Source organism: Salmo salar, chromosome 24 (genome assembly GCF_965601325.2).
Source record: "Salmo salar chromosome 24, fSalSal1, whole genome shotgun sequence".
In the NCBI taxonomy this organism is placed as follows: Eukaryota; Metazoa; Chordata; class Actinopteri; order Salmoniformes; family Salmonidae; genus Salmo; species Salmo salar.
This window is the reverse complement of record NC_138314.1, coordinates 18433790-18455810: the sequence shown is the minus strand read 5'-3', so window position 1 is coordinate 18455810 and position 22021 is coordinate 18433790. Positions and strand designations below refer to the sequence as shown.

The window sequence follows — 22021 nt, the reverse complement described above, 5'->3', positions numbered from 1 at the left end:
AGGGCACAGCTGGGGGCTGAAGGTGGTCTATAACAAGCGGCAACGGTGACAGACTTGTTTCTGGAAAGGTGGATTTTTAAATGTAGAAGCTAGAATTGTTTGGGCACAGACCTGGATAGTATGACAGAACTCTGCAGGCTTACTCCGCTCCCTTTGGCAGTTCTTTCTTGTCGGAAAATGTTATAGTTAGGGATGGAAATGTATGGATTTTTGGTGGCCTTCCTAAGCCAGGATTCAGACACGGCTAGGACATCCGGGTTGGCGAAGTGTGCTAAAGCAGTGAATAAAACAAGCTTAGGGAGGAGGCTTCTAATGTTAACATGCATGAAACCAAGGCTTTTACAGAAGTCAACAAATGAGAGCGCCTGGGGAATGGGAGTGATGCTGGGGGCTGCAGGGCCTGGGTTAACCTCTACATCACCAGAGGAGGAGTAGGATAAGGGTATGGCTAAAGGCTATAAGAACTGGTCTAGTGCGTTCGGAACAGAGAGTAAAAGGAGCAGATTTCTGGGCGCGGAAGAATAGATTCAAGGCATAATGTATAGACAAGGGTATGGTAGGATGCGAGTACAGTGGAGGTAAACCTAGGCATTGAGTGACGATGAGAGGTTTTGTCTCTAGAGGCACCATTTAAGCCAGGGGAGGTCACCGCATGTGTGGGGGGTGGAACAAAAGGGCTAGCTAAGGCATATTTTGCAGGGCTGGAGGCTCCACAGTAAAATAAGACAATAATCACTAACCAAAACAGCAATAGACAAGGCATATTGACATTAGGGAGAGGCATGTGTAGCCGAGTGATCATAGGGTCCAGTGAGTAGCTAGGCGAGCTGGAGACATGGCGATTCAGACCGCTAGCAGGCCGGGGCTAGCAGGCTAGCAAATGGGCCTCAGGGGGACGTCGTGACGGAAGAGCCTGTTGAAACCCCCTCGGACGGTTACGTCGGCAGACCAGTCATGATGGATCGGCGGGGCTCCGTGTCGGCAGCAAAGGGTCCAGGCCAATTGGCAAAAGAGGTATTGAAGCCCAGGAATTGTCTGATGGATCTCTTCGTCTAGCTGGGAGATGGGCCTAGCTCGAGGCTAGCTCCAGGCTAACTGGAGACGTTAGCCAGGAGTAGCCACTCGGATAGCAGCTAGCTAGCTGCGATGATCCAGTGTAAAGGTTCAGAGCTTGCGGTAGGAATCTGGAGATGTGGTAGAGAAAAAGCAGTCTGCTATGCTCTGGGTTGATATCGCGCTGTGCAGACTGGCAGGAATTGACCGGGCTGAGGCTGGCTGATGTCCGAGTTAACGGTGATGACCGCTTACAGTGGCTAACTGACTACTAGCTAGTTAGCTGGCTAGCTTCTGATGGGGGTTCCGTTACTGTTGTTTGTTATTTGAGCAATAACAATAAAGCAATAAAGGTTACTTAAAACCAAATACTTTTACTCAAGTAGTATTTTGCTGGGTGACTCACTTTTACTAGAGTCATTTTCTTTGAACGCATCTTTACTTTTACTCAAGTATGAAAATTGGGTACTTTTTCCACCACTGACTCCTCCTCCTGTAGGAATACAGCTGGCTGGGAGGAGGAGTGCTGGGGTCAGGGGAAACAGAACAGAGCTGTGGCGTAGACTAGAGCAGCACAGTGTGAGGTGACCGCTAATAACCATCCCCACCTCTCATCTCTCCTGGAACCCCTTATTTTCTCTTACCAGCTGCACAATGTTCCATCCCCCCAAGTCATCAGAGGGCTGCTCTGATCTAGAGGCCCCGTCTCTCTCAGTTCTGTTTCTCAACTAATAACTAAAGTTCCAGAGGCTCTGTCATGTCATATTTCATCCTGTTTCTATAGCTCAGGAATTTAAATAATAACCTGGCAGTACTTGAACATGATTTGAGGTGAAGCCAAGACATGGCTAAGACAATGAGGCTGAACAAATTCAACTGGGGGCTGTGTTTTATAATTAACAAAGCATATGTAAAGGCCAAAGCTGCCATCCCATGTGGTAACAATTGTCAACCTGACAGTTAAAACAAGCATGTGTCTGCAGTAGGGTTGAATATTTTCCCTGTATTTTACAAATGTTCCATCCCGAGAATAAAATCACCTTTCTCCTGGGTAAACAGGTATTTCCCACCAAAACCGGAAGTGTCATTCTAAAGCATATAAATGTCTGGATTTGATTACAGCTTCGATCAGCATGAAAATTCAAGTCTGATTCTAACTGAGCCTGATGAGACATACATTAAAGATATTTTATAAGCCCAAGCCCAAAAAAGCCCAAATGATTGTGCCGTTATCCAATACGTAGCCTATCACACAGCCTAAGCAGGACAGAAAAACATAAAAGCCCATAGATGTAGCCGCTCGCTCTTGGATAAATAAGTTAAACAAGTTCCAGTAGTCTAATCTTTGACTGTGGACTGCATTACTGTACTGTATGATATGGACTGGAATTACTCACCTCGTTCAAATCATGAAGCTGGGGGAGAACATGTGATGCTGGTGCAGGACATGCGGCCTACAAAGTTACAATTATAGGCTAGTGAATGTGATTTTAAATTTGACATTTTATCATTCGTAGGCTGACGCATATATAGGCCTACCTTTCATAAATATTTCCTCTACTGTTGTGCGACGTGCGTATTATAGCCAACCTCCTCTTTCTCTCTTGCTTCCTTCATCTCTTTCAACAATTAAATGTATATAAGTTCCATTGTCCTTATAGTCATCATTGTAATGACATGCTTGAATAATATAGGAGTAGAATAAGATGCAGCGGGGGCATCACTTCTCTTCATGAACATTGAATGGTTATATGAGTCTGAATTAGGGCTGACCCCATTTAGTCGACTGGTTGATAGGCTGTTGGTCGACAGATTCCAGTCGAGCAGTAGCAAAAATGTTTTCAATAAAGGTGTAGAAGACACCTGTATGATTCGCGTCTGTCCGAGTGGACTGATCCATTGTGGAGGTGGAGGAGACGGCACAGTCCATCAGAGTGACAATTGCTACTGAAATGATATATGGTTATATTATGTAAGAACAATGGTGCAACACAAATAAAAATCATTATTTTGCATTGGATAGTGGTCACTGTGCGCGGTTCTGTAACAGCAGTGCGCTGCTGAATTGATGCATTTTCCTAGACCAGTGGTTCCCAAAGTTTTTAGGAGTCCCGTACTCCTTCAAAACATTCAACCTCCAGCTGCGTACCCCCTCTAGCACCAGGGTCAGTGCACTCTCAAATGTAGTTTTTTTGCCATCCTTGTAAGCCTGCGCCCCCCCCCCCCCCCCCCCCCCCCACACAATACATTTATTAAACATAAGAGTGTGAGTTGTCACAACCCAGCCCGTGGGAAGTGACAAAGAGCTCTTATAGGACCAGGGCACAAATAAGAATTAATAATTTTGCTCTTTATTTAGCCATCTTACATATAAAACCTTATTTGTTCATCAGAAATTGTGAATAACTCACCACAGGTTAATGAGAAGGGTGTGCTTGAAAGGATGCACATACGCCGCAATGTTGGGTTGTATTGGAGAGAGTCTCAGTCTTTAATCATTTTTCCACACACAGAAAATACATAAATTCAACAGTGCACTGATGTTCCTCTATTTAGTTTTCATGCCATCGAGGGCTGAGAATCCACTCTCACATAGGTACGTGGTTGCAAAGGTCATCAGTGTCTTAACAGCGCGATTTGCCAAGGGAAGAAACTGAGCGCAGCCCTATCCAGAAATCTGGCAGTGGCTTCTGATGAAATGTTATTTTCCCAGAACCGCTTGTTGCAATTTCAATGAGGCTCTCTTGTTCAGATATTGGTAAGAGGACTGGAGGCAGGGCATGAAAGGGATAACAAATCCAGTTTGTGTCGTCCGTTTCCGGAAAGTACCTGTGTACCCAGCTACTTCAGGTGCTTTGCTATATCACATTTGACATTGTCCGTAAGCTTGAGTTCTTTGCACACACAAAATCATACAACGATGGAAAGACATGTGTTGTCCTTGTTAGTGCAGACAGAAAAGAGCTCCAACTTCTTAATCATAGCCTCAATTTTGTCCCTGTAATCCTAGATTCAGATCATTCAGGAGAAAAAAACATCACCCAAATAGGCCAGTCATGTGAGAAATTCGTCAGACCGCTTGCATGATGACAAGTTAAAATTATGGTCAGTAAAGAAAGCTAAGCTCGTCTCACAATTTTAAAGAAACGTGTCAATACTTCACCCCTTGATAACCAGCGCACTTCTGTGTTGTAAAAGCGTTAAATGGCGCTGCCCATATCATTGCATAGTGCAGAAAATACACGAGAGTTCAGGGGCATTGCTTTAACAAAGTTAACCATTTTCACTGTAGTGTCCAAAACGTCTTTCAAGCTGACAGGCATTCCCTTGGCAACAAGAGCCTCTCGGTGGATGCTGCAGCGTACCCAAGTGGCGTCAGAAGCAACTGCTTCCATCAGTACAGATACCAACACATCTTGACCACCAGGCTACCCGAAACGTTTGACCCAAGTTAAATAATTTAAAGGCAATGCTACCAAATACTAGTTTAGTGTATGTAAACTTATGACCCATTGGGAATGTGAAGAAATAAATAAAAGCTGAAACAAATCTCTACTACTATTCTGACATTTCACATTCTTAAAATAAAGTGGTGATCCTAACTGACCTAAGACAGGGAATTTTTACTAGGATTAAATGTCAGAAATTGTGAAAAACTGAGTTGAAATGTATTTGGCTAAGGTGTATGTAAACTTCCAACTTCAACTGTTTAGCCCCGTTGGAAAATATAAATGTACTGTTGAAAATTAGAAGAGAAAATAAAGTAATTACAATTTTTTTTAAATGCGAATTACATTTTTAATTGGTGTACCCCCAAAGGCATTGTCCTAGACCATGTTGCTATGTGCATAATTGCAAAGTTAACCAGCATATAGGTGTTTAGAACAATGCGGCGGATGCAGTGGCGGAGTTAGGAGACAAGAAAACAGCTCTTGCCTTAATTGTCTAAGAAAAGTGAGGAGAGTGGAAACCCCAACATAAAATCTGTCTATAACCAACAGCCTAACTGTTAAATGTGCCTGGCTTTAGAAATCACAATATCTACAGAAATAAGACAGATCTTGCTTCTGTTGCCTGTTTGAATGTTTGTTTAATAGCCTACTGATTCTGTGAGCACGAAGCCTCAGGCAACCACATGTCAAATAAACAATCAAAAATGTGTCTTTTTAATCTTTGCTATGCTGTAATAAAGGCTTTACACTTTATTTTCATTACACCTCTGGTATTATTTATAATTTAGTGCTGTTTACACTGTTCCAAATTGTCATTTTTTTTTCATTTATTATAATCATCCTACTTTTTCCTTGATCTTCTTATTGTTATTATGACCATCATTATAATACACTGAACAAAAATATAAACTCAACATGTAAAGTGCTGTTCCCATGTTTAATGAGCTGAAAAAAACATCCCAGAAAAAAAGGTACCATACGCACAAAAATATTATCGCTCTCAAATTGAGCACAAATTTGTTTACATCCATGTTAGTGAGCATTTTATCCTTTGTCAAGATAATTCATCCACCTGACGTGTGTGGCATATCAAGAAGCATGATCATTACACAGGTGCAGCTTGTGCTGGGGAAAATAAAAGGCCACTAAAACGTGCAGTTGTCACAAAACACAATGCCACAGATGTCTCAAGTTGAGGGAGCGTGCAATTGGCATGCGGACTGCAGGAATGTTCACCAGAGCTGTTGCCAGATAATTTAATATTAATTTCTCTACCATAAGCCACCTCCAACGTCCTTTTAGAGAATTTGGCAGTACATACAACTGGCCTCACAACCTAAGACCACATTTAACCACACCAGCCCAGGACCTCCACATACAGCTTCTTCACCTGTGGAATAATCTGAGACCAGCCACCCGGACAGTTGATGAAACTGAGGAGTATTTTGGTCTGTAATAAAGCCCTTTTGTGAGGAAAAACTCATTCTGATTGGCTGGGCCTGGCTCCCCAGTGGGTCAGCCAGTATCCACCCATGGCTGTACCCCTGCCCAGTCATATGAAATCCATAGATTAGGACCTAATGAATTTGTTTCAATTGACTGATTTACTTACATGAACTGTAACTCAACAAAACCTTTGAAATTGTTGCATTTATATTTTTGTTCAGTATAATAAGTAACGTCATTATCATTAGTAGGCATAGTATAGCAGCCTTGTATAACCACCATCGAGCTGTAGGTCTAAGAGATCATACTGTTTAGCCTTAATACAGTAACTTACTTAGGTCTATATTTCAATAGTTATGTAGGCTACTGTATCAATCATTTATTTGTTAATGTCATCACACAGCATAGGAGTCATTCATGATTTCAAATGCAATCAAGCATTTTAGTTTTAAAATGTAATAAAGCAACCACTGCATAATTAGCGAAAACAATAAATAGGCCTATATAAACAGTTCCATTTCTGAAATTGCAATCACAAATGAAGGCGACTGGTTTTTAGTCTTTGCTGTAATAAAGGCTTTAGGAAAAAAAAACATTACAACAGACTCTGGTACGCTTATAATTGTTGTTTACATTGTTCCAAATGGTCAGAAAACCAGAAGTTTAGGGTCACTTAGAAATGTCCTTGTTTTTGAAAGAAAAGCTAATTTTTCATCCATTAAAATAACATCAAATTGATCAGAAATACAGCGTAGACATTGTTAATGTTGTAAATTACTATTGTAGCTGGAAACGGCTGAATTTGTATGGAATATCTACATAGGCCCATTATCAGCACCCATCACTCCTGTTTTCCAATGGCACGTTGTGTTAGCTAATTCAAGTTTATCATTTTAAAAAAGGCTAATTGATCATTAGAAAACCCTTTTGCAATTATGTTAGCACAGCTGAAAACTGTTGTTCTGATTAAAGAAGCAATAAAACTGGCCTTCTTTAGACTAGTTGAGTATCTGGAGTATCAGCATTTGTGGGTTCGATTACAGGCTCAAAATGGCCAGAAACAAAGCACTTTCTTCTGAAACCCATCAGTCTATTCTTGTTCTGAGAAATGAAGGCTATTCCATGTGAGAAATTGGCTAGAAACTGAAGATCTCGTACAACACTGTGTCCTACTCCCTTCATAGAACAGCGCAAACTGGCGCTAACCAGAATAGAAAGAGTGGGATGCCCCGGTGCACAACTGAGCAAGAGGACAAGTACATTAGTGTCTAGTTTGAGAAACAGACGCCTCGCAAGTCCTCAACTGGCAGGTTCATTAAATAGTACCCGCAAAACACCAGTCTCAATGTCAACAGTGAAGAGGCGACTCCAGGATGCAGGCCTTCTAGGCAGAGTTGCAAAGAAAAAGCCATATCATTAGTAGAGTGTTGACGTTGAGACTGGTGTTTTGCGGGTACTATTTAATGAAGATGGCAGTTGAGGACTTGCGAGGTGTCCTTCTCTTTCCCTCGGAGGACCTGAGCCCTAGGACCATGCCTCAGGATTACCTGGCCTGATGACTCCTTGCGGTCCCCAGTCCACCTGGTCATGCTGCTGCTCCAGTTTCAACTGTTCTGCCTGCAGCTATGAACACTGACCTGTTCACCGGATGTGCTACCTTGTCCCGGACCTGCTGTGTACTCACTCACTAACTCTCACTCTAACTCACTCAATGATCGGCTATGAAAAGCCAACTGACATTTACTCCTGAGGTGCTGACCTGTTGCACCCTCTACAACCACTGATTATTATTATTTGACCCTGCTGGTCATCTATGAACATCTTGGCCATGTGCTGTTATAATCTCCACCCGGCACAGCCAGAAGAGGACTGGCCACCCCTCAGAACCTGGTTCCTCTCTAGGTTCCTGCCTTTCTAAGGAGTTTTTCCTAGCCACCGTGCTTCTACATCTGCATTGCTTGCCGTTTGTGGATTTAGGCTGGGTTTCTATATAGCACTTTGTGACATCGGCTGATGTAAAAATGGCTTTATAAATACAGTTGATTGATATTTCAGACTGGCCAATGAAAATAAAAAATTAAGAAGGGCAAAAGAACAGACACTGGACAGAAGATCGGAAAAATGTGTTATGGACAGACAAATCTAAGTTTGAGGTGTTTGGATCACAAACAACATTCGTGAGACGCAGAAAAAAATGAAGATGCTGGAGGAGTGCTTGATGCCATCTGACAAGCATGGTGGAGGCAATGTGATGGTCTAGGGGTGCATTGGTGGTGGTAAAGTGGGAGACTTGTACAGGGTAAAAGGGATCTTGAAGGAGGAAGGCTATCACTCCATTTTGCAACGCCATACCCTGTGGACGGCGCTTAATTGGAGCCAATTTCCTCCTACAACAGGACAATGACCCAAAGCACAGCTCCAAACTATGCAATAACTATTTAGGGAAGAAGCAGTCAGCTGGTATTCTGTCTATAATGGAGTGGCCAGCACAGTCTCCGGATCTCAACTCTATTGAGCTGTTGTGGGAGCAGCTTGACCGTACGGTACGTAAGAAGTGCCCATCAAGTCAATCCAACTTGTGGGAGGTGCTTCAGGAAGCATGGGGTGAAATCTCTTCGGACTACCTCAACAAATTGACAACTAGAATGCCAAAGGTCAGCAAGGCTGTAATTGCTGCAAATGGAGGATTCTTTGACAAAAGCAAAAGTTTGAAGTCTACAATTATTTAAATTTAAAAAATATATATCTTTATTTATAACCTTGTCAACATCTTGACTATATTTCCTATTCATTTGGCATCTCATTTCATGTATGTTTTCATGGAAAACAAGGACATTTCTAAGTTGCCCCAAACTTTTGAACGGTAGTGTATATTGTAATGTAACAGCACCTGTTTGGCACACATATGCACGTAGCGCTTGCTCCTTACATTCTTTTTCTTGATCTCCAGTATTTTCCACTAGTCAAATTTATTCCACACATCCAACTTCCCCTTTACCTCCTGAGGAACCAGTAAACATTCCCCTGTTTCGAGTTTGTCACATCCTCTGCATACATTTTGCTGTCACGTGTTCAGAGTTTGTTATAACCTATTTAATAGATGCAATTATGATATACTACAGGTCAGGCCCTATTGGTCACATGCATGCGATGCATATGTGTCACGTAAAAACAGTAAGGGTTGAGGTAATTCCTAAACAAATGAGGGATTTCAGTAACATTACTTTTCAGTCAGAAATGGCTGTTATTATGTTGCAGCTTCAGAAACACAGACAGGATAATACTGGCTGTTAGAACTGTTAAGGCTCCATGGATTGATGAGGAATTGAAAAACTGTATGGTTGAAAGAGATGAGGCAAAAGGAGTGGCTAATAAGTCTGGCTGCACATCTGACTGGCTTACTTACTGCAAATTGAGAAATTATGTGACTAAACTACAAAAAGAAGAAGAAACTTTATTATGAAGCCAAGATCAATGATATAAAGAATGATGGAAGAAAAAAAACTTTGGAGTACTTTAAATGAAATTATGGGCAGAAAGACAAATTGAACTCCATCTTCCATCGAATCAGATGGCTTATTCATCACAAAACCATTTGATGTTGCAAATTATTTTAATGGCTGCCAATTAAATAAAGTGGACAAACTTAGGCAGGATATGCCAACAATGAACAGTGAGCAATTGTATTCATGCATAAAAATACAAATAATGAAAGAAAAGCATTGCAAGTTTGAATTTTGTAAAGTCAGTGTAGGAGAGATGGAAAATTATTGTTATCGATCAATAACGACAAACCTCCTGGCATTGAAAGCTACTGATGATGGTAGCTGACTAACAATATGACGGATAGGAGTGGCTATAATCTGAGCCTAGAGGAAAGTCTTTGTCAACAGGCCTGGAGGGAAGTCAAAGTAATTCCGCCAGTGGTAAAGCAGCATTTTCTGGTTCTAACAGCAGACCTTTAAGCTTCCTGCCAGTTCTTAGCAAACTGTTGGAAAAAATTGTGTTTCACCAAATAGCATTGTATTTCCCTGTCAACAAATTAACCTGTTAGGGCTAGGGGGCAGTATTGACACAGCCGGATAAAAAACGTACCCGATTTAATCTGGTTACTACTCCTGCCCAGTAACTAGAATATGCATATAATTATTGGCTTTGGATAGAAAACACCCTAAAGTTTCTAAAACTGTTTGAATGGTGTCTGTGAGTATAACAGAACTCATATGGCAGGCCAAAACCTGAGAAGATTCCATGCAGGAAGTGGCCTGTCTGACAAGATGTGTTTAATCTAGGCTGTTTTTATTGAAGATTTAGGATCTTTGCTCTAACGTGACACTTCTTACGGCTCCCATAGGCTCTCAGAGCCCGGGAAAAAGCTGAACGATATCGAGGCAGGCTCTGGCTGAAACACTTTATCGCGTTTGGCAAGTGGCCGCTCAGAGTACTGTGGGCTTACGCGTGTGCCCGAGTCGACCGAATGCTTTATTTTTTTTCGTCTGTTTACCTAAATGCAGATTCCCGGTCGGAATATTATCGCTTTTTTACGAGAAAAATGGCATGAAAATGGATTTTAAACAGCGGTTGACATGCTTCGAAGTACGGTAATGGAATATTTAGAATTTTTTTGTCACGAATTGCGCCATGCTCGTAACCCTTATTTACCCTTTCGGATGGTGTCTTGAACGCACGAACAAAACGCCGCTGTTTGGATATAACGATGGATTATTTTGGACCAAACCAACATTTGTTATTGAAGTAGAAGTCCTGGGAGTGCATTCTGACGAAGACAGCAAAGGTAATAACATTATTCTTATAGTAAATCTGACTTTGATGAGTGCTAAACTTGCTGGGTGTCTAAATAGCTAGCCCTGTGATGCCAGGCTATCTACTGAGAATATTGCAAAATGTGCTTTCACCGAAAAGCTATTTTAAAATCGGACATATCGAGTGCATAGAGGAGTTCTGTATCTATAATTCTTAAAATAATTGTTATGCTTTTTGTGAACGTTTATCGTGAGTAATTTAGTAAATTCACCGGCAGTGTTCGGTTGGAATGCTAGTCACATGCTAATGTAAAAAGCTGGTTTTTGATATAAATATGAACTTGATTGAACAAAACATGCATGTATTGTATAACATAATGTCCTAGGGTTGTCATCTGATGACGATCATCAAAGGTTAGTGCTACATTTAGCTGTGGTTTGGGTTTATGTGACATTATATGCTAGCTTGAAAAATGGGTGTCTGATTATTTCTGGCTGGGTACTCTGCTGACATAATCTAATGTTTTGCTTTCGTTGTAAAGCCTTTTTGAAATCGGACAGTGTGGTTAGATTAACGAGAGTCTTATCTTTAAAATGGTGTAAAATAGTCATATGTTTGAAAAATTGAAGGTTTTGCATTTCTAAGGTTTTTGAATAACGCGCCACGGGATTGCACTGGCTGTTACGTAGGTGGGACGATTTGGTGCCACCTAGCCCAGAGAGGTTAACAACAGACTTTCAGCATGCTTATAGAGAAGGGCTCTCAACATGTACTGCACTGACACAAATGACTGATGATGCCTTTGATATTATTGACCATTACCTGTTGAAAAAAAATAATTATGTGCTATGGCTTTTCAACCTCTGCCATAATGTGGATTCAGAGCCATCTATCTAATAGAACTCAAAGGGTTTTCTTTAATGGAATCTTCTCTGATGTCAAACACGTAAAGTGTGGTGTACCGCAGGGTAGCTCTCTAGGCCCTCTACTCTTTTCTATTTTTACCAATAACCTGCCACTGGCATTAAACAAAGCATGTGTGTCCATGTATGCTGATGATTCAAACATATACGCATCAGCAACCACAGCTAATGAAGTCACTGAAACCCTTAAAGAGCTGCAGTCTGTTTTGGAATGGGTGGCCAGTAATAAACTGGTCCTGAACATCTCTAAAACTAACAGCATTGTATTTGGTACAAATCATTCCTTAAGTGCTAGACCTCAGCTAAATCTTGTAATGAATGGTGTGGCTGTAGAGGAGACTAAATTACTTGGCATTACCTTAGATTGTAAACGGTCATGGTCAAAACATATAGATTCAATGGTTGTAAAGATGGGGAGAGGTCTAGCCGTAATTAAGAGTTGCTCTGCTTTTTTGACACCACACTCCAAAAAGCAAGTTCTACAGGCTCTAGTTTGGTCCAATCTTGATTATCGTCCAGCCGTAGGGCTGGGCGATATGACGATATATATCGTGTGACGATAGACGTTTTTCTATCGTTTCATATTACGTTCTATCGTTTATTTCGTTGTGTCGCAAATCACACTCGTTACAGCAATATTTTTTGTCAATTGGACGACGCTTTGCGTTCTTCCACACGGCTGCAACACAAACAAATATGGAGGAGAGTGAACGTGACACAGAGCACGGAGACATGGAGGTCGTACCTAAGAGAGAGGGGCTACTTCGGTCGCATGGACGTGGTTTGGGTATGAAAAGTCTGACACGGACCAGAAAACCGTCCTCTGCAAAATATGCCACAGGCCGGTCCCGACAACAGGCTCAAACACCACTAACCTCTTTTACCACCTACGCAAGAATCATGTGAAACAGTACGGAGAGAGTCTACGGATGAGACCCAAAAAAGTACAGTCAAGTGCTCAAAACAAACCCTGACTCAGACGTTGCAAGAGGCTTTTGCCCGCGGCACACCATATGGCAAAGAATCACGAAGATGGAAGGAGATAACAGCTGCCGTTACAACTTATATCTGCAAAGACGTGGCCCCAATTTACACAGTCGAGAAACAGGGGTTTCGTGAGTTGGTGCCAACACTCGACCCAAGGTACCAAATGCAAACTGATATGTGACACGTATTAATGCCAAAATAACATGCAAAACAGGCAAGCCCCCAAAAATATATTTTAGGCCTATATTTATTTTGTTTTCAACTATAGTTGAAGTGTTTTCTATTATCCTTTTTAGAGATATTAATATGTTGTTACATGCTTAATTGAACATTTTCACAAAGGTTCTAAATAAAAGGAGAAATAATCAAATATGAGGAAGTACCTTTTATTTGTTGAGTAGAATTCAAAATGTAATAAGAAATAGGCCTTTTCATGGTCATTTTATATAAACTATTTATTCATTGAATTTACAGAAAATGTGCCATTTCGTGATGCATTGTTATCGGCATATGAGATTTTGACTTTTGCAACAGCTAATGGGGATCCTAATAAAATACCAAAAATCACACTGTTGATGTTCTGTGGTGGTCGCTGCAGTAGGGAGGAGAGACAACGTGTGCTAATCACACAGTTGTTAGCTGTTTTTTTTAACACAGCAAGTCTGAGCCAGGACAAGCACAATCAAATCAATTGTGGCTGGACTCCCTCTAGTCATTTGTGCGTCTTAATTATTTCAACAAACAGTTCACTTAAAGCATCAGACAAGCTCAGTGCATATAGTTGATTTGATTAAAACACATAGGATGTGTCTATATGGAAAAATACATGTTTAAAAACGTCGACCAATCGAAAGAACAGATGACTCTTGGTCGACCAAGATTTTGTTTTGTCGGGGACAGCTCTATTCTGAGTAAATAACTGCCATTGCGTGTTCTCTTTAAAGTTCTAATGGCTGCTGTATTTAACATTCAGCAAACAAGAGCTTGAATTTCTCTTCGAACAGTCCATTAGTATAGAAATGCTAAAAGAAAAAATATCCAGCAAGCTATTCTAGTCTAGCTTTTCCTGGGACTCTAAGAGCTAAGTAGCATTTTTTTAAGTAGACACGGCAACAGAGCAGAGGTGCGTATTGTGCAAGAGACAGAGGCTATCATTTAGAAGCTTATGCATAACCCATCATTCATTAGCTAAATATAAGGCTAATACTGCATTGAATGTATTACCTGAAAGAGGTAGGCTAGGACAACACATACATACATACATACATACATAGTACAAAACATTAGTAACACCTTCCTAATATTAAGTTGTACCCCCTTTTTCCCTCAGAACAGCCTCAATTCATCAGGGCATGGCCTCTACAAGTGTTCCACAGGGATGATGGCCCATGTTGACTCCAATGCTTCCCACAGTTATGTCAAGTTGGCTGGATGCCCTTTGGGTGGTAGACCATTCTTGATACACAAGGGTAACTGTTGAGTGTGGAAAAACCCAGCAGCGTTGCAGTTCTTTACACACTCACACTGGTTCATCTGGCACCTACTGCCATACCCCGTTCAAAGGCACTTAAATATTTTGTCTTGCCCATTCACCCTCTGAATGTCACACATACACAACCCATGTCTCAAGGCTTAAAAATCCTTCTTTAACCGATCTACACTGATTTGAAGTGGATTTAACAAGTGACATCAATAAGAGATCATAGCTTTCATCTGGATTCACCTGGTCAGTCTATTCGGACGGGATAGGTTTTACTGGGGGAGCTCAGGTAATGTAATTATGTGCACGAGCACAAATCACCACATCCATAATTTTAGTCCCGTCCGAATCTGCCATGTAAGTCATTTTTACTTGGCAGGAAGGTTATTATCCCATCCTTAAAAACCTACAGTTTTTCGGGCAAACTCTCACGTCCTCTGATAACACTTATCCCATGCGAATCTTCATCCCTGTATATTGAAGGATATTACTGAGTTTAACAGGTGCTGCACCCAGTTTGGGTAAGAACATGGGAACAAATGAATGCCTAAAACCAAAGTGCTATGCATGTAGTCTACAAATGGATCGGTTTTGTCACATATCAACTTTTCAAGTGCCTATTCCTCTTTCACCAAATATGTCAGTTAATTCAATTTGTGCATAGGTTACAGTTCATGGTTGTTATTGATATGTCTTACCATTTTGACTTTCTTCGAACTGAAGGCCAATATTTGGCCATCCCTAGATATTTAAAACATCTTCCCAACTAGAAAAGCCGCCAGGCTTCCGTCATAATTATCCATTTTGAATGAGGAAAACAATTATTACGGGGCAGTTGGGTAAAGCTAATCCCATCCGAATCGTCCACCGGAAAAACAGACATGCTGGGGTAGTAATTACATCACCTACATTCTACAGTAATACTAGTCCCGTGTGAATAGGGCTTTAGTCATGGAAAGAGCAGGATGTTTTGTACACTCAGTGCATCTCAATCTTGACCAGGATTAGGCCGATCTATTTTGGATGCAATTTGAATGGAATTGATCGAGAGAGAGAGAGACTGCGGAAACGATATTTGAGTGACAGGCTGTTTTAAAACTCTACAATGAAAGAATAAGGTGAAAGCAAGATGGAGAAGCGTAAATTAGACATGTATTGTCATTATATTACTGTAGCTGCAGCAAATGTAGTCTTTCCTTTCACAAGACAAAAAGTTACCATGATGAGATGATAAACACATTGTGAACTACACTCCGTAGTGAGAAGCAGTGTCCCCACCATGAGCGTCGATGATTGGTCATGCAGATAGCAGAGAGTAGGCCGTTGAGAAGCCAGATTTAGACATCACATATAATTTAACAGTGCCATTTCACATCATGCTGTTCAAATAAATTATTTATTATAAATATACCAGTTTCTTGCAGTTATTTATCCTGGGAAAAGGGAGTAGGTTTGGGCTGGATATCTCGATAACCCGGTTCCCACTATTCAACCCTAGTCTGAAGCAGCCTAGTCTCCTGAAACATCCTGTACAACTAACGTTGTGGGAAAGTTACCTGCAGGTTGTTGAGAGGGTCCATCTTCATGACTGGCCCAACAGTGCTGAGGGGGAGGCTGACTTCAATGGTCTGGTTTGGGCCGAGAGGGGTGAGGACCTGGAGTGGGCCGGCAGGGGCCAGTCCAAAACTAGAGAGAAAAGAGTCCCAAGTCAGAAAAAAATTAAAATCACATTCACAGCAGAGATGGTTTCCTTATGACAGTCATATAGACTGTGACGGATGTTCCTCTCACCTGTTCCTGTTGAATTGGATGGCGAAGTCAGTCATGACGCTCATGGCCTTGTTGGTGAGGACCAGCTCCATCTGGATGACTCCAGCACGCCGGGCGAAGGTCCCAGAGATCTCCAGACCTTTAGCCTTCATGGCTGGGAGCCACACCTGAGGATAGAAGATACCATAAGAGAAACGTCTCCACAGCTTGTAATAAAAAATAATTCAATTTATTTGGCGGACACCTTTCAGGGCATTCAAAGAAATCTCACATTAACAGTAGAATCCATACATCAGAAAATCAAGAGCATCAAAGTGCAATTTAAAATCAAAAGGACAACACGAAACAGGACAGGTAAAAAGAGGGAAGGGTTGGGTAGAGGATCAAAACATGGTTTAGGGTAAGGTTTATGTTGGGGGGGGGACACACATAGGGATACTGGGAGAGCACCTAAGGGGGGTAGGACAGAGTCAATCATAGACCATAGGCATCCTTAGAGAGGTGTGTTTTCAGAAGGTTTTTTAATGAGATGGCTATCTGCATGTTGTATGTATGGGGGGGGGAGAGCATTCCAGAGCCTGGGTGCCGAGCAACTGAATGCTCGGGCATCCATGTTGGAGATGCGGAATGGGGGGCCGGTGACAAGGAGACCACCAGAGGAGGAGCGGAAGGGGGCATAGACTGGGAGAACATCAGAGAGGTAGGTGGGTACCAGGTTGTGGAGAGCGAGGAGGAGTGTCTTCAGCATGATCATCTAGGAACATATAGGCCTAGTAGTTACAGTGCATTTGGAAAGTATTCAGACCCCTTGACTTTTTCCACATTGTTATGTTACAGCTTTATTCTAAAATGCATTCAATTGTTTTTTCTGCTCAATCTACACACAATAACAAAGCAAAAACTGTTTAGGCATTTTTGTAAATGTATATATAAAAAAAAAAATGAAATATTACATTTACATAAGTATTCAGACTCTTTACTGAGTACTTTGTTGAAGCATCTTAGACAACGATTACAGCCTTGAGTCTTCTTGGATATGACACTACAAGCTTGGCACACCTGTATTTGGGGAGTTTCGCCCCATTCCTCTCTGCAGATCCTCTCAAGCTCTGTCAGGTTGGATGGGGAGCGTCGCTGCACAGCTATTTTCAGGTCTCTCCAGAGATGTTCAATCGGTTTCATGTCCAGGCTCTGGCTGGGACACTCAAGGACATTCAGAGACTTGTCCCGAAGCCACTCCTGCGTTGTCTTAGCTGTGTGCTTAGGGTTGTTGTCCTGTTGGAAAGTGAACCTTCACCCCAGTCTGAGGTCCTGAGCAGGTTTTCATCAAGGATCTCGCTGTACTTTACTCTGTTCATCTTTCCCTCGATCCTGACTCGTCTCCCAGTCCCCGCTGCTGAAAAACATCCCCACAGCATGATGCTGCCACCACCATGCTTCATCGCAGGGATGGAGCCAGGTTTCCTCCAGATGCGACACTTGGCATTCAGGCCAAATAGTTCAATCTTGGTTTCATCAGACCAGAGAATCTTGTTTCTCATGGTCAGAGTCCTTTAGGTGCCTTTTGGCAAACTTCAAGCAGGCTGTCGCATACCTTTTACTGAAGAGTGGCTTCCGTCTGGCCACTCTACCATAAAAGGCCTAATTGGTGGAGTGCTGCAGATCTGTCAGAGTGACCATTGGGTTCTTGGTCACCTTCCTTACCAAGTCCCTTCTCCCCCGATTGCTCTGTTTGCCCAGGCAGCCAGCTCTAGGTAGAATCTTGGTGGTTCCAAACTTCTTCCATTTAAGAATGAAGGAGGCCACTGTCTTCTTGGGGACCTTCAATACTGACATTTTTGGTACCCTTTCCCAGATCTGTGCCTCGACACAATCCTGTCTCTGAGCTCTACGGACAATTATTCTGACATGCATTATCAACTGTGAGCCCTTATACAGACAGGTGTGTGCCTTTCCAAATCATGTCCAATAAATTGAATTTACCACAGGTGGATTCCAATCAAGTTGTAGAAACATCAAGGATGATCAATGGAAACAGGATGCCCCTGAGCTCAATTTCAAGTATCATAGCAAAAGGGTCTGAATACTTACATTTTTAATACAATTTATAAAACCTGTTTTCACTTTGCCATTATGGAGTACTGTGGGTAGATTGATGAGGACATTTCTTTATTTAATCCATTTTAGAATAAGGCTGTAACGTAACAAAATAGTATCAATACTATCATATTAAGAGTACTACCATCATCTATAGACACTCACTGTCTTGGGCGGAATGTATGCTCCCATCGGCATGCCAACCCCCCCTCCAAAGTCAAAGAGGTCTCCAAGGCCGCCTCCCACAGGAGCGTTTAGAGAGGCTGGCATCACAGCGGGAGCCGCGCCAAAACCAGACCCCATCTTTGGATGAAAGACCATGTTAAAGAGCTGAACATCAAAAAACTGCACCTAAATATACTTTTTTTAAATTAATGTTTAAACAACCAGGCAAGCAGGCTTACCGCAGGACTCCCACCAATATCTCCTCCAAGCTGAGGGAAGAGAGAGAGAGGAGTTCAGTTTATACATTATTAGAATGTTACACCTTATTTCCAGCAGGTTGCGGGAGATGCTAGAGGAAGACTGAGGGAGGGAGGTGGGTGTGTGATGAGGGGATGCTAAGATAAACATGACACATGAAAAGCATGGTTTAGACTGGGGAAGGTGAGATGAGAGCATACAGAACAGTGTTCTATATCTATGATGAGAGCTACTGGAGGGTCATACGGAGGTCGAAGAGCGCAGGACGAACATAATGTGTTCAGGTTTTCATTCAGATACTTCTGAAACTGTAAATGCCAACTGTTTGCCAGCACAGTGGTCAGTCAGTTGGTTACAAAGAGAATTCAGTAATGAAATACATCACACTCAAAAAATTTTAAAATGATGAAGAGATCAGTGTGAATGGAAACCAGAAATGAATAGGGCCTAAACATCTAGAGTAGCGTGTTAAAATCATAACAAATACAGCTAGCTACAGTAGGTAAGGGCTTTTGGAACAACAAACACAACAACAAGACCTACAAAAGGTCTCAGAGGCCTAAAATAAACTTAAAAAGCAATTAAAGAAACATATTGAGACGATAGGAAACATCTCTGATCTACAACAGACAGTGACACTGCAGCTAGAGGTGGTGAGAGGTCACAGTACAGCACAGGGTACCATAGGGGGACTCCAGTCTAGTCTGTTCAGGAGCCTCTACTGATGCCCCTCAACCAACCTCAGCAGGGGGGCTGTGCTCAGTAGAGCTGTGGTCAGGGGGGCTGTCAGTGTGACTGTAGTCAGTGTAGGTGTAGTCAGTGTGGGTGTACACTGGCGACGGGGGCTGAGGTGACGGAGACTGTGGAGGGTCCGTCCGCGGGGGAACGTGTGGCTGATGGCAGGATGAATACAGTAGGGTTGTCAAGTTAGATGAATTCATTGACATGGAACAATCAGGATGCATCAAGCACAGAGAAAGAATATTGAAGAGGTGAATACAGCACACAGTGTATATATACACACACACACTTGTAGATACAGCAATGATAATGCCCTACTACTAGGCTTGGGCAGTATAGCAGGGTATTTGGAAAAACCACAGGATGGTTTTTCCAATAAATAAATACAAAAATAATGTATTTGTCGTTTTTCCAATAAATGTATATATTTGCAGCTACGTTTTATGCGATTACCTGCAGTCAACTTGTGCAATACCATAAGAAATTGCATTCTTCATTTCTCCCGTCACATTATTTTAAATGATGAAACTTACCGTAGTTCCCCAGAACATTTGAGCCAGTCATGTGTTTGTAAACAGCACAACGGGAGAAAGCGAGCTGGGGAGTACATAGCATTTTATAGCTATCAGCGAGTCTCTGTTGTGCAGCGCACATGAAGTGATGACGTTACACTTGTATGCAATTCACTACTAAATGTTTGCCATCAGATATCTTATGAGGGCTTTCTGCCAGAAGTCAAAGTACTCTGGATGAGTTCTGTACAGCTGCCATTTATTCCCAGTGCTTCCTACGATCGTTCCCCCCCCCCTGCCATTCTTCTCCCATCTGCTCCGTGTATACATGCTGCTCTTCCTTCAGAAAAACATTCATCACAATTTTGCAAATGTAAATGTCCACTCACCGAAAATGACGTTCTGTAGCTACTAGCTATGCGTGTATCATTTTGTGCTGAATTTGCAATTAGTTTGTTTGTTTTCGCTCAGTAGCATTTAGCTAACAACGTCTATGTGATTTCACTATTAGTTTGTGCAAATTTTGTTAGCATTCTGTAATAGAGACCCAATGGTCTTTCCTTGCGTTTTTAGCGCTCCCTTGTGTGCTATGCCGGTATTACCGTAAATCCAGGTATGAGAGAAGGACAGTATGACAATATAAAAGTCTGGATACCGCCCAAGCCTAGCTACTACATCTAACTAATGATGATGTAATGTGAGGTGTGACTATAGCTATGTCCTCTCCCTCCATGTACTTTAGTTACCGGTTCAGACTCATCCATCTGCAGGTGTGGCATAAAAATAAAAAAAGAAGAAAAAAAAAGAAGAGGAAAACACTCAGTCAAAAAGAAAGAGAAGCAAAAAAAATGTTAAATGACTATGTTCACTGGCTGCCCAGGGGTAGCAGCACAGCGGTCTACAGTGAGGTACCTACCAGGCTGTCCAGACCTCCACCAAGGAGATCCATGCCCCCCATCTGCATGCCGGAGGTGGGGGGTGGGGGGCCAGTGGTGGTGGGGGGTGCCAGGTCCAGGTTGAGAAGGTCCCCCAGGAGGTCTCCCTGGGAGGGGATGATAGAGGGGGCAGCTTCAGCGGCAGAGCCCCCAGCAGCATTGCCCACGTCTGGGCTCTCCGTACCCTCTCCTCTGGGGGATGGAGAGACCAGGACAGAGGGAGTTAGAGACAACTGCAAACATTCGCCACAATAAAAGGGGGTATTTAAGAACTTCACTTGTTTAAGCTGGTTTGAATTCCTAAACGCAATGTTTTGAGCTAAAAATGTAAAAGCCTAGTCTCAGCCAAGCTAAATTATCTGGAACTCTTATTTCAATAAACCAACCCTGCTTAAAATTGGTCCTAAGGTTATTTAAGGGAACACCATTGGCTCATCTTAAATGCAATGAAAATAACAATTAAACGGCATTAAGATTGAATTTAAGATCAGCCCTGTGCTGTACTTCATGTCTGCTGGGAACACAGCCTCATGTGAGATCTTTTGGACTTCTCTGACTCATCGAACGTGGCTTAAGCCAGTATAAAGTAAGGTATGCTTTACACAAAGTAAAGACTGGGTTTACTTTAGGGGTAAATAACACTATTTAGAGGAATTACTCGGGTGCAAATAAGGTGTTTAGTCAGGGAAACTCAAGCGGGCCCTAAAAGAGTGTGTGAGAGAGACTCACGATCCAGTGCGGGCGGGGAGCCTTTTGTGCATCACACCGCGGCTGCCCTCCACGAAGGCGCTGGGAGGCTTGTGGTAGACGGACGCCAGCGTGCCGATGTGGCAGATGAGCTCCTCCAGCAGGGTGGGCTCAATCAGGTCCGTCTCCTCCGAGATCAGAGGCTTCTCGGCCAGCACCACCTCCTTGGCAGCCACAGGGTCAGTGGAGAGCAGACGCCAGTAGATGTAGCCACGGTCTCGCAGGTCCGGGTTGTCAGAGTCCTGCAGACAACAGATAGACAGGATGACTGATGTGGTGCATAATAAATAGTAACAGCTTCACAGACTCCGCTCTCTGGCTGTTCTTCTCACTTATGTCATGTCAGGTACTAAGCAAATAATCTAAGAGTATGTTAGGTTCGATTCCCTGCGGGGTATAGCTAGAATAATCTACTCAGTCAATAATAAGAAAATCCAAGGGAAGATTTGAACAGCATCAGCAAGGCTTAGAAGTAAGACACGCGGTACAAGGACATAAAAACTAGAACGTCGGGAATATATTTTTGGTCCTGGCAGCTTCCTGGCAGTGTTGAAACTCCCCTGGCACTAACCTCCAAAGTTAATGACAACTCCCACAGTCTGAGGAGTGAGATTAACTACTCATAAAAACACACTAATAACACCCAACACAAAAAAAGATTTTCATCTAATGCAACACTCAAACTCAAGGA

At 42.3% G+C, this 22021-nt stretch overlaps 1 protein-coding gene across 3 annotated transcripts in view; it reads right to left on the bottom strand.

Moving 5' to 3' along the window:
• LOC106584973 (AP-1 complex subunit beta-1) overlaps positions 1 to 22021 on the bottom strand; it is a 51930-nt gene that overhangs the window by 15935 nt on the left and 13974 nt on the right. For 2 of the 3 annotated variants that reach the window (XM_045707192.2, XM_014170659.3), the window contains exons 13-19: positions 21313 to 21572; positions 20565 to 20775; positions 20395 to 20412; positions 18377 to 18406; positions 18138 to 18275; positions 15897 to 16042; positions 15662 to 15791 (exon numbers count right to left, since the gene is read on the bottom strand). In XM_045707192.2, the coding sequence (XP_045563148.1) occupies positions 15662 to 15791; positions 15897 to 16042; positions 18138 to 18275; positions 18377 to 18406; positions 20395 to 20412; positions 20565 to 20775; positions 21313 to 21572 (933 nt within the window). The remainder of the gene's footprint in view (positions 1 to 15661; positions 15792 to 15896; positions 16043 to 18137; positions 18276 to 18376; positions 18407 to 20394; positions 20413 to 20564; positions 20776 to 21312; positions 21573 to 22021) is intronic. The other variant, XM_014170660.3, reaches the window with a different exon arrangement.